General features: G+C 36.6%; 2 protein-coding genes across 2 annotated transcripts; one reads left to right on the top strand and one right to left on the bottom strand.

Moving 5' to 3' along the window:
- LOC131395666 (olfactory receptor 9G4-like) lies at positions 1 to 942 on the top strand. The gene has a single exon (XM_058527513.1). It carries the CDS (start codon positions 4 to 6, stop codon positions 940 to 942), a length of 939 nt encoding a protein of 312 aa, XP_058383496.1. The 5' UTR covers positions 1 to 3.
- Positions 943 to 2,526: 1,584 nt separating this feature from the next.
- On the bottom strand, positions 2,527 to 3,461 carry LOC131395665 (olfactory receptor 9G19-like). The gene is given in 2 exon segments (XM_058527512.1): positions 2,527 to 2,915; positions 2,918 to 3,461. Coding segments are annotated over 2 exon segments (933 nt in total).
- Positions 3,462 to 12,341: the final 8,880 nt, after the last annotated feature.

Raw genomic sequence — 12,341 nt, 5'->3', positions numbered from 1 at the left:
GACATGGAAGTCGGAAATCACACCACCCTGACTGAATTCATCTTGCTGGGCTTCTCAACAGACCCCCGATGGCAGCTGATTCTGTTTGGAATATTTCTGATGCTCTATTTGATAACCTTGTCAGGGAACATGACCCTGGTTATCTTAATCCGTATTGATTCCCGCCTGCACACGCCTATGTACTTTTTCATTGGCAATCTTTCTTTTTTGGATTTCTGGTACACCTCTGTGTATACTCCCAAAATCCTGGCCACTTGTGTCTCAGAAGACAAGCGCATTTCCTTGGCTGGATGTGGAGCCCAGTTTTTCTTTTCCTGTGCTGTAACCTACACTGAGTGCTATCTCCTAGCAGCCATGGCCTATGACCGCCACGTGGCCATCTGTAATCCATTACTTTATTCAAGTACTATGTCCAGTTCTCTCTGTACTCGACTTGTTGCTGCCTCCTACATAGGGGGGTTCTTGAATGCTGTAGCCCATACTGCCAACACTTTCCGCCTGAGTTTCTGTGGTAGAAATATTATTGACCACTATTTTTGTGATGTACCACCATTGGTAAAAATGTCTTGTACAGACACCCAGGTCTATGAAAAACTCCTCCTAGGTATGGTGGGATTCACTGTCCTCTCCAGCATTCTTGCCATCCTGATTTCCTATTTCAAAATCGTGCTGGCTATCCTGAGGATCCGTTCAGCCTCAGGAAGGCACAAGGCCTTCTCCACCTGTGCATCTCATCTAACCTCAGTCATGCTCTTCTATGGATCCTTACTCTTTACGTATTCAAGGCCAAGTTCCACCTACTTTCTGGGGAGAGACAAAGTGGCTTCTCTGTTCTACACTGTGGTCAATCCACTGCTCAACCCTCTCATCTATAGCCTGAGAAACAAAGATGTCAAATTGGCCTTCTGGAAAGCAACTCAGATCATAAGGCCACAGAGATGAAGGTTATCTTTTTGCAGAATGGTCTTATTGTATTTTCCAAATTATTTTCTTATAGATAATTTGTAAACATTGTGATTTTTCAAGTATGTTCAATCAGTTATATGTAAAACAATGACACATTGATCAAACCATTTTTTGTTTATTATTATTTTATTGTGATTAAACAAATTTAAACTTATACTATTGAGTTGTTTGATGTCCCACAATATTGTATTTTGCTTCTTTGCTGTACTTGATTTTCATAAAATTTATCATCTTGATTATCTTTGGGATGTCTCTTAATGAGAAAATAAAATTGGATGGTTTCATGCACATAGTTTGACCTTGATCTTGCAAGCAAACTGTATTTGTTGAGAAAAAGATTTGGAATGGTTAAACTGCTGGAAATTTAATCAAAATTTTATAAACATTTATTTTTCTTAATTCCTCCGTAATATTTTCATAAAGCTCTAATGGAGTATATAGAATATATATTTGTAACCATTGTGCCTTCTACATCAGTTTAATATTATTCAAAATGTTTCACTTGTTTAAATTATAAGAAAATAAAAGCAATCAAAACATCTTTCTAAATCCACCGTGTTAGATGTATCTTTAGGATTCTATATCACTGTAAAAGAGTGATCTCTTCTACAGAGGACTACTCTGCCATGCTCTCCCTCATTCTATAATGCTACATATTCCCCATGAAGGAAAATAACAACCTCAAGCTGTACAAACTAAAACAACAAACCAAGAAACAAAATTCCACTATATTCTAGACCCAATGCTTGTTTTATTTTTCCAAGATTTTAACTAGAAAGAAATTTACAGCTCAATAGTCAGTACGAGGCAGGTTTAGTTAATTTATTTATTCAATACTCTTTACAACCATGCCACAAATTAAGGATTATTAGTCACGTTTGACAAATAAGCAGCATGAGGCTAAGAAGTTAGAATTTGTTATTGAAAGATTGCAGCTCTTGGTGTAATGAGCACATTTATAAAATGTGTTTAAATTAAAATGTTAAAGCAAATAGTGGCAGCCACTTTACCACTTGTATTAGCTCTGATGTTTGTGAACTTTCTTTTCATCTTCATTTATTGTCTAACATGTCACTACTCTCTCTTTTCATCACAAATTTCTTAACATTCCTTATTGTTCCATTATGATGGAGTTTCTGTGTACTGGGCAATAAGGATTTGGGGTGTATTCTACAAATCAAGTATCCATAGAACATTTACTTCACATTCCCATAATGCCCATCGTGTAGGGAGGAAAAAAAAAAGGGTCAATCTCAGCATAGATAGTAAAATAAACTGTGATCCTTTGATCCCAAAGTAATATATACTCTTCTATTTTGTATTAAACTCCAATGCTGCTTTTCAAAACCTGTATTAATATTAAATTGATTCCATATTCTATAGTTTAGATTACAGTTTGGTCACAAAAGCAAAACAAACTAACACAAAGAAGTAAGTCTCTTTCATTGGATTTCTTTGAATGGAAAATATGTTTATGTTTTTTTTTTTAATCTAGTTCTCCAAACTTACCCTGAAGAATTCCATTTTCACTGAGTACTGATTTGAGAAATTTATGTCAATTTAGAGTTCAGCTTGTGCTAAACTGAAAAATTTTTTCAGAGCTTCTTTTACATCTCTATTTCTCAAACTGTAGATCATGGGGTTTAACATGGGGAACAGCACAGTATAAAATGTGGAAACCACTTTGTCCCTCTCAAGGGAATAGCTGGAACGTGGACGAGAGTAGATGTAGAGAATGGAGCCATAGTACAAGATGACAGAGATCAGGTGGGAGGAGCATGTGGAGAAGGCTTTGAGGCGACCCTGGGTGGAGCGGATCCTCAAGATGGTGGTGATGATGAAGAGGTAGGAGGCCAGTATCAGCGCAGTGGGGGTAATGACGTTGGAGGCCATGAGGAAGTACAGCACAGCCTGGTAGCTCTCTTTCACATCACATGCCAGTTTCAGCAGGGTGGGACATCACAGAAAAAGTCATCAATGACATTGTCGCCACAAAAATTCAAGGCAAAAGTTCTTTCAGTTATGATGGAAGAGTTAATAAAACCACCAAAATATGAGGCTGCTACTAAAAATACACATAGCTTTATGGACATAGCCTGAGAATAAAGCAGTGGCTTTGAGATGGCCACATAGCGGTCATAAGCCATGGCAACCAACAGGTAACACTCACTGAAACCCAGCCCAGCAGAGAAGAAGAACTGAGCTACACAACCAGCAAAGGAGATGCTTTTATCTTCGGAGATGCAGGTGATTAGGATCTTGGGGGTGTAGACAGAGGAATACCAGAGATCCAGAAAAGACAGATTCCCAATGGAAAAATACATGGGCGTGTGCAGCTGGGAGTCATTACAGATCAACATTATGAGGGTGGTATTTCCTGCCACAGTCACAGAGTACATACCAAGGAACACCACAAATAGGACCAGCTGCATCATGAGGTCTGTTGTGAAGCCCAGCAGGATGAACTCTGTCACTGTGTGGTTACTCCTCTCCATGGCTTAAAGGGAGCTCACCTACAAGTGGAAGAGTGAAGAGTCTAATTCCCCAACCAATACCAAAGGAGGGCTTTCTCTCTTTGAGTCTGTGGATTTTAGGGTAAGGGAGATCTGAGCAGGAATCTTGCCTGACTTGGACAGGCAATGGGAGTTTTCTGAGCCTCAATATATTCATTTCAATAAAATTCTTTTACTAATATGAAAGCCTTAGTGCTGTCGGTGGTTTATTCATTTTTTAAAGAATATATTTCTTGAGCCCTAGGTACTGTCTAGGCATTAGGACACAGCAGTGAAGATGATAGGGCTGACACTTATTTTGTGTAGCTTTTATTTAGAAAGGAGGGACACATAACAAATAAACAAGTATAAAAATACTTTCACTTAGTGTTAGATGATATTAAGAACATAATACTGGATGATGGGTGAAAACTAACTGAGAGAAGAGGTAATTAAATTTAGACACTGAGAGAAAACATCCCTTTCTAATTTCCCAGCCAGAAATGGAAAAGATGTTCAAAATCCATGATAACTGGAAAAGTTCTTATGGTTTAGAAGGTGGTGACATTTGAAAGGTGGCAGAATGTATCCCTCCAAAATATGCTGTGTTGGTATAAGGATTATTTTGAGCTAATGGCTTTTGAAATAATAGCAGATACAAAAAGGACACTTGGATCTCTCCCTTTCTTTCTGAAAACAGGAGATAAAACTCTCATGTGAGAGCTGCCCTGTCTGTACCAGGAGAAAAGAAACATTCTTAATTTCAAGGACAAGAAGTTGAGACCAAAAGAATTCTGCACAAACAGACCTTGTAAAAATAATTCCTTTTTTTTAAACCTTTTCATCTATGTTTTAGCAAATATCATTACTTTATTCCTTTATATTGTGAATATTTTTTAAATGGTTATAACATATTTGGTCACCATTTCATCAATTGATGGACACGTTGTTGCTTCTACATCTTGACAGCTGCTATGAACATTCTTGTACAAGTTCTGCATGGGCATATGTTTTCATTTACATGTGTGGATATGTAAGATAGAATCACTGAGTCACATGTTGAATTTATATTCAACATCTTGAGGAACTGCCAAACTGTCTTCCAAATTAGCTGTAAAAATTTTCAATCCCAACAGCAAGGTATAGAGTTCCAATTTTTCCTTACCCTCACCAACACAAGTTATTTTCTCTCTTCTTGATTGTCACAATCCTATTGGGTGTGAAGAGGTATAATACTGTGATTTTGATTTACGTTTTCCTAATAACTAATGATGTTGAGCATCTTTTCATGTACTTATTGTCTATTTGTTTATCTTCATTGGAGAAATATCTAGTCAAATCTTTGTACCACTTTTTAAGTAGGTTTTTTGTCTTCTTATTGCTGAATTGTAAGGATTCTTGTATATTATATATACAAGCCTTTATTAGATATATGACTTGCAATTATTTTATCCCGTCATCTGGGTGATCATTTTTGCTTTCTTCATTGTCTTCACTGAGGTACAAAAGCTTTTAAATTTGATAAAGTCCAATTCATCAATTTTTTGTTTCTTCATTGATATACAAAAACTTTTAAATTTGATAAAGTCTAATTTATCTATTTTTTTTGTTACTTACTCTTGTGTCTCATCCAAGAAAATACTGTGTAACTCTAGGTCACAAAGATTTGTTTTGTTTTCTTCTAGTATTTTTATAGTTTTAACTCTTACAATTAGGTCTATGACCTATTTTCAGTTATTTTTGTATATGGTTTGAGGTAGGGGTCCAACTTTATTCCTTGGCATATGAATATCCAGTTGTCATAACACCATAAAAAGACTATTCTTTCCCCAATGAATTATCTTGGCATCCTTGTCAAAAAATAGTTGACTATTGTTTTAGTTTCCTGTTGTCCCTGTAACAAATTATTGCATGCTTAGTGGCTTAAAGCAACACAAATATATTATCTTACAGTTCTGTAGATTAGAAGACCAACATGGATCCAAGTGGGCTGAAATTACAATGTTGGTCTGGCTGTGTTCCTTTCTGGAGGCTCTAAAAGAGAATCCATTTCCTTGCTTCTAGAGGTTGCTCACATTCCTTGGTTCATGGTCCCTCTTTTTCATCTTTAAAACCAGCACCATTGTATCTCTATGACCATTCTTCCATACTCACATGTCCCTCTGACTCTGAACTCTTCTCCCTCTCTTTTAAATCTTAAGGACTCTCGTGATTACATTGGGCCCAGGAGATAATCCATGATAATCTATTTTAAAGTCAGCTGAATAGCAACCTTAACATTCATTTTCCACATAACCTAACATATTCCCAGTTTCCAGGGATTAAAACATAGACATTTTGGGGAGGCATTATCCCTACCTATCAAATCCATAAATGTAAGGGTTTATTTCTGGACTCTCCATTCTATTCCATTGATCTTAATGTCTGTCCATACACCAATGTCTTAATTGTTTCAATTACTATAGCTTTGTAGTATGTTTTGTAATTGGAAAGCATGAGTCCTTCAACTTTGCTCTTCTCTTTAAAATAATTCTTATCTTCCTTTAGCCTCCCCATATGTTTTAGTTACTTTTCAACTATTGCTTCCCTTTCTTCAACCTAGTATAAAAACATTTATGTTTTTCCATGTCTTTGAGACTCCATTTCCTTATGAGGGCTTCCATGTCACATAATACTTATATTAAATAAATTTGTATGCTTTTGTCCTATTAATCTGTCTTATATCAATTTAATCTCAGACCAGCTTAAAACTCTAAGGTAAAGTTTTGTCTCTCCTACATAGTTTTTCTCCATAATCACAGAGAAAGTTTTCCCCTCAGCTACTGTGCAGGAGCCTTTGGCACATTTGTCATAAATCCCAGGGAGAAAACCAAATTGAGAATCAGGGTGAAATTTCAGAATGGAGACCAAAAAAATTAATCCATCTGAATATTCTAAATTAAAAAAAAATGGACTATCACTGTAGGTCTTTTGGGGTCTAGAAACCTGAAACTTAGCATTATTTTCCAGTTTTTATAACTAGCCATGTACAATTCTTAAAAAGACACTTATCCCAATTTGATATCATCTATGGTAATAGTACTCAACTTTATCACAATTCAAAAACTTCCACTTTATAACATACACTTTTAATACTTCCTTCATAGTCCTAAGGTGAAATTTATAGGTAATATAATCTACCTACAAACATATTTATGCATACATATATAAAATATTCTATCTAATGTAAAAGTGATAAAAAAGAAAAGTAGTTCATAATACAATTATCATATGGTAATAATTATAGGATTTATTATAAAATAATGTGAATTTAAATATGTAAATGCTGGAATACTTAGTGAAATGGATACATATCTACGTAACATCATCATGAATGTGTTTGTGACCCAAATATCAAGAGTGACATTTACACTGGTGATAAGATTTTTTTGACAAGGTGAACACTTCTTGACAAAGTTCCAAACAAAACAAATCACAACATTTGTTCAATTTAGAAATCCTAGGCAAGTTGATGTATAGCAAAACTTGTAAAAAATACTTTATGTTTATTTGTAAAGTGGAGTAAATTTCAAACTCACATAATTATGAACTTCTTTTTTCAATGTATAATTGTCCATCAAGACAGTGGATGTAGAGGGTGGGACATTTTTCTTCGGATGGGACTGCCCCATGGTTGCAAACCATGTTCATCCCTGTCTGCTACATACTAAATGGCCAGTAGGGTGCCTGATCTTTGTGACAGTCAAAAGTCCACCACACATTTCAAAAATGTTTCTTAAAGGATGTTATGACTCTATTAAGAAACTCTTCTCCATAGCTTTGTATTTCACTTAGTGACTCTATAGGATTCTTCTAGGGAGTATATGAAGGGATAGAAAATAACTGGAGAGTATCCCTGAGTGGTAAAATTACCTGTGGTGATATAGCACTCTGTCTACCTTTTCATGAGTCTGCTGGGTGAGTGATGTCAAGCAGAGATAGGAGGCCTCTAGAATGTAAACTCCATGATTGCAGGATTTTTTGTCTGTTTCGTTTATTTTTATATGCCCAGTGCCTAGGATAGTACCTGGCATATAATAGACAAACAGTAAATATTTAGTGAATGAATGAATGAATGACTGGGCAAGCCTGAGTTGGAAGAGAACCAAGTCAATAGAATTGACTTTCTGAGTGACAGTTAATGATGTCATTTACCCTTGGTAAATAAATGGCAAGCAATAGGATATATTGGATCACATGAGGAAGCCATTTGGGGCTTCCTAACTAATTCGGCCTGAGTTTGTTTTTCCAACAGGGCCTGTTGCCTTTCAACATGCATTTTGTATCTGCTTTGCCATGTCCCAAAGAGAATAAGTGCCCTTAAAATAAGAATACAACTTCCTCCACATTGGCATTTCCTTAAGGGTAAGCATTTCTCCCTAGGCTAGGATTTGATTGCTATACTCATCCTGTAACCACCCAGCTCGAGATGACAGACCTGGCACCAGCCACGCCCATTAAGATAGCAGACTTGCTCATGTCCATCAATAGCTATTCTGGCAGGGCAATCTAGCAGGCAATCTTGTGGGTATAGTAAACAGGACATTGCAATCCTATGTGATACATGCTCTTGGACAGTATATAATCACTCTGTACACCCCACTTCTTTGGTGCCCTTCCTTCCTTGGGGAAGAAAGTCCCCGGGCTATGGTCTCAAAAGTTGGCTCATAATAAACTCACTCCAATTTTGATTTATAGATTTGATTATGGATTATTTACATCAACATTTCTTGGCATAGTTGAGGTAGAATTTCAGAGAAACTTACCAGAGACCACCTGGAATCTACACTGAACCAGCATTCAGTACCAATAGGGGCCCATCGAGCCCTCCCCCAGATCACTGCATTCTTCAGGTGACCCCAGTGAGTTTTCCTGAAACCTGGACCTCCTTATTTTAAGTCCATGGTCCAGAGTTTATTTGAACTGTTTTCAAGGCTTAAGATTAGGTGTCTTAAGTGGGTACCAGTACATACCCTAAGTTAGAGGAACCTAGGGGGGAATTCCTAGGAAAGAGAAACCTAGGGGGAATTTCCTAGGCCATGGGAGCCTAGGGGGATCTTTTGAATTGAATGGGACATGCTGACCTTTTTAATTTGGCTTAAAATTGGAAAAAATTGTGTTTATAAGGTCTGAACAAAACTGCTTGATAGAGAAATGAGAGACTGAATCTGTTCAGCTCCAAAGAAAAGGGACATTACTCCTCCTGGCCTTTCGGGCATTCTCAGGCGACTGAGAATCTCAGCGGGAGTGTCAGAGGTGATCCTCATGACATGCAGTGGTCCTATAGGGAGTTCCACTATCATTCACATTAATTAATCACAGGTTCTTCTGGGGATGCGCACATGAGGGCTGGTCACCCGCGCACTCCGAACCCCAACGATGGTACCTGGGCTGCCAGCGGGAGAAACCGAGACACGTAGGAGAGTGATTACGACCTTTCTTTAGGGAGTAACACTCACAAACAGCACATTTTTGACCCACTACACAGTCCCTAGAAATTGTTCAGACTTTATAGCAAAATAAAACTAAAAGAAAAGCAGGAAATCCAGCTTGCTCGACCAGTTACCAGCTGGGCAGCCTTGCCTCTGAACTCTAGAGACTTGTGCAGGTGCTTAAACAGCAGAGGGCCTAAGACTGAGAAAAAAAGAAAAACAAATCCAAAAGAAGCTTTTGCAGACGGAAACTGCCAAATTTTCTAAAACAGCAGCTATAAAATCTTTGTTGTGTCTGTCTGTTCATGTTTGTGTGTGTCTACATGTATGTTGTATGTGTGTGATATTTTACCTCTGGAGGGTATGGTCAAAATTAAGAGCTCTATTCAATTAACTTGAAGTAAGCACTTATAAAAGTTATTTCTAAATCCAAATGTTTTTCAAGTTAATGTGATATAAAATAGTCTTTGGTAAATAAAAGCTTATTTAACCTTGTTAGTTTTCAGCATTGGATATAATACAGGCACGCAGCCTTTATTTGTCAAATAAGCTGATGTTATTTCTACTACAAAACTGGTTAACAAAAATAATAACTTAAATGATGGCTAACATTATCTAATGTCTCATAAAGTCTTGTAGGCAATCTAAATAATTATTGGGAACAAGTAACTAAATAGATGTGAAAAAGATGAGTATTAAGTGAACTTTTAAAAATTATTATGTGTTATGGTGTATATAGCTTCCAAATTCTTTTGGTGACTTAAAACTTTAGGGTTTTGCTAAATTAAGTCATAAAAATTCGTTAAGTATCTAGATCACTTCCAAATAAAGTAAGATATTAGACATTGATTGCTAAATATAGGTTTATCTACTTTGGGTTCTTATTACAGGACAACTAAAAGGTGTTTTGGGTCTATTGGTAAACTTGTCTTGTGTTTTATTTAAAAGATTGTACTATAAAGTAACATATTTCCCAAAATTATAAAAAGTGTCTATATAAATTTGTCAAGCCACGGATTGTTAGTGTAAAAGAAAGTTTATAATTACTTACCTAGTTTTTACTTAGAAATTAAAGATTCTAAGGGTTAAAAAAATTTTCTAATATGTGATTAAGCTACTAAATAATTTAAAAAATGTATGTTTGTATTCAAGGAGAGTAAGAAGTATGTTTTCATAAAGAAGGTACAAAGAATGGAAATATTTTGTTTGGTTCGTTAAAAAAGATAAATTTGTCCCAAAGTACTAGAAGAGAAAAAAGGATGGCATGGGACAAATTCTGAATGTAAACAGAAAGTTATACAAGGTTTGTTAAAGAGAAACCCTGAAAAAAGAGTTTTATATGTGGTCAAGTTGGCTAAGATTAAAATAAATTTAATTAAGGGAATAAGTTTTAATATCAAAAGTAAGCTGGTACAAAATTGAAATTTGGTCTTCTTTCTATTAAAAGGATAATTTTCTTAAGTTTACCTAAGAGATAGAGATCTATGTTTTGTTAAGATAATCTCCTATGTTCAAAAGACTGTGCTCTCTCTATTAAGGTCTTTTTGACTGTTTAAATGCTATTTGTTAACTAAGCATTGTTTCACTGTGACAAGATCAGCCACTCCTTGATCTTGTCTGACCAAGTGTTTTAAAACCTTTGGAAATTTTTGACAAACTCCCCCAAATACAAATCCTAAATAAATCTTGCTTATAACTTTTTCCTTTGAGAATTTTCAAAGGGCCCAGGCAATTCTCAAAGAAATGTATTCCCTCTAAAGAGGGAGACACTAAATTAATTAGGCTTGTTTCGTATGCTAAATTGCATGGGAAGCATTGTCAAGTAAATGATAAAACTTCTTAGGTTATATTGTGTAGGTAAATATTACTCACTATCTTAACCCTGCTACCTTGCCTCCAATAGCACAAGAGAAAGGATCATGGGTGCATTCTATTTAATTTGGTTTACAGATGGGTCTTACTTAAATGATAAGCAAGACATTACCAAGCTGGATATGCTATCCAGCATTGAGAATGCCTGCTAATTCCTATTAACTCTGCTCACCCAGTAAAAGACTTCTTTCCAGAGGCTTAAAAGAAATCACCAAAGAAGAGAGACAGATATAGCAGTGATGGTGCTCAGGGCAGGCTACCCCAGGAGGCACCACTCTGGTATGCGGATTATTTCGAGCTGAAGACAATAAGGACTGAGAGAACTCAGGAAGAATATTTGAGTTTCCCCTCCCAAACCGCCTAAAGAATTTAAAACAAAAGATCTGTTTCAGGAAGGAGTTATTATCATGACAGCTGTAAAGATAATGTAGGATAGAGGTTACAATAGAAAAGGCACCAACAAGCCCATCTTGTGGGAAGTTCTGTCTCTCTGGCCACATTCTCTGGATGGCCCTGCAAGGAGTTGCCAGACAAACATTTACATTTATAAGGGAAATCTCCATTTGTAAAGGTATCTCACTCTCTGTATTGGGAAAAGAGGGGATGACCTCATTTCTAGAGACTTATCAATGTGGAAGGTGAGACCTTAAATCTGCATAATAACCTTACTCTTGTTTACTGTGCTTTAGTGGTAATCTCCTGTAACTGACTCCCCCCACCACAACATCCTCCTTTGTCATTGGCTGAACATGGTATTTAAGACGAGAATTTCTGCTATTGTGTTGAGAAACGCAGTGTCCCTGCTTTCTCCCATGTATACATGTTATTAAACTTGGTATTATTTTCTCCTGCTAATCTGTCTAGTTAATTATTTGGCCAGCCATAAGAACCTTAAGGAAAAGGGCAGAGGGAGATTCTCTTTCTCTCCCAACAGCAGTCAAAAGGGGGAATTTTTGACACTCCCTCACAGATGTGGTTTGCGCCCAGTAAGAAACCCATAATACCTATTGGAACACAATTGTCACTGCTCTAGGATATACACCAATTAACCCATTGGGCATTTGAAAAGATAACTTTGTGGGAAAAGCAATGCTTTTAAAAACTTTCTCCCACAGTGACTCATAAAGCTATGCTCATCGTGTTATATGCCCAAAATACAGTCTAGGGAAACTACTACGTAAATCACAAGGCCACTTTCCCTTTACTAAGGGACCCTTTGAGGTATGGCAATTGGACTTTGTCCAAATACCACCATCTCAAGGATAAATATATCCTGTGATGATCTGTGCATGAGAACACACACCCAACTCACATGGGGTTGAGGCCTTTCCTTGCAGAAGAGCAATGGCTCTAATGGTAGGTAAATTACTATTAGAGATACTAATTCCTGTTTGGGGAATTCCTGCTGGGTTACATAGTGACCAGGGAACTCATTTCACTGGACAAATAGTTAAATCTATTTGTAATGTTTGGTCAATGATACAACATTTCCATGTGCTTACCATGCCCATTCCTCAGGATCGCTGGAAAGAGCTAAAGG

This window comes from Diceros bicornis, chromosome 31 (assembly GCF_020826845.1).
Source record: "Diceros bicornis minor isolate mBicDic1 chromosome 31, mDicBic1.mat.cur, whole genome shotgun sequence".
NCBI classification, from domain to species: domain Eukaryota; kingdom Metazoa; phylum Chordata; class Mammalia; order Perissodactyla; family Rhinocerotidae; genus Diceros; species Diceros bicornis.
Note: the sequence above shows the minus strand (reverse complement) of the source record. Positions and strands in the feature narration are given on the sequence as shown.

What these genes read in the sequence shown, in the direction of transcription:
- LOC131395666 (XM_058527513.1), top strand. Translation starts at nt 4, where the DNA reads ATGGAAGTCGGAAATCACACCACCCTGACTGAATTCATCTTGCTGGGC.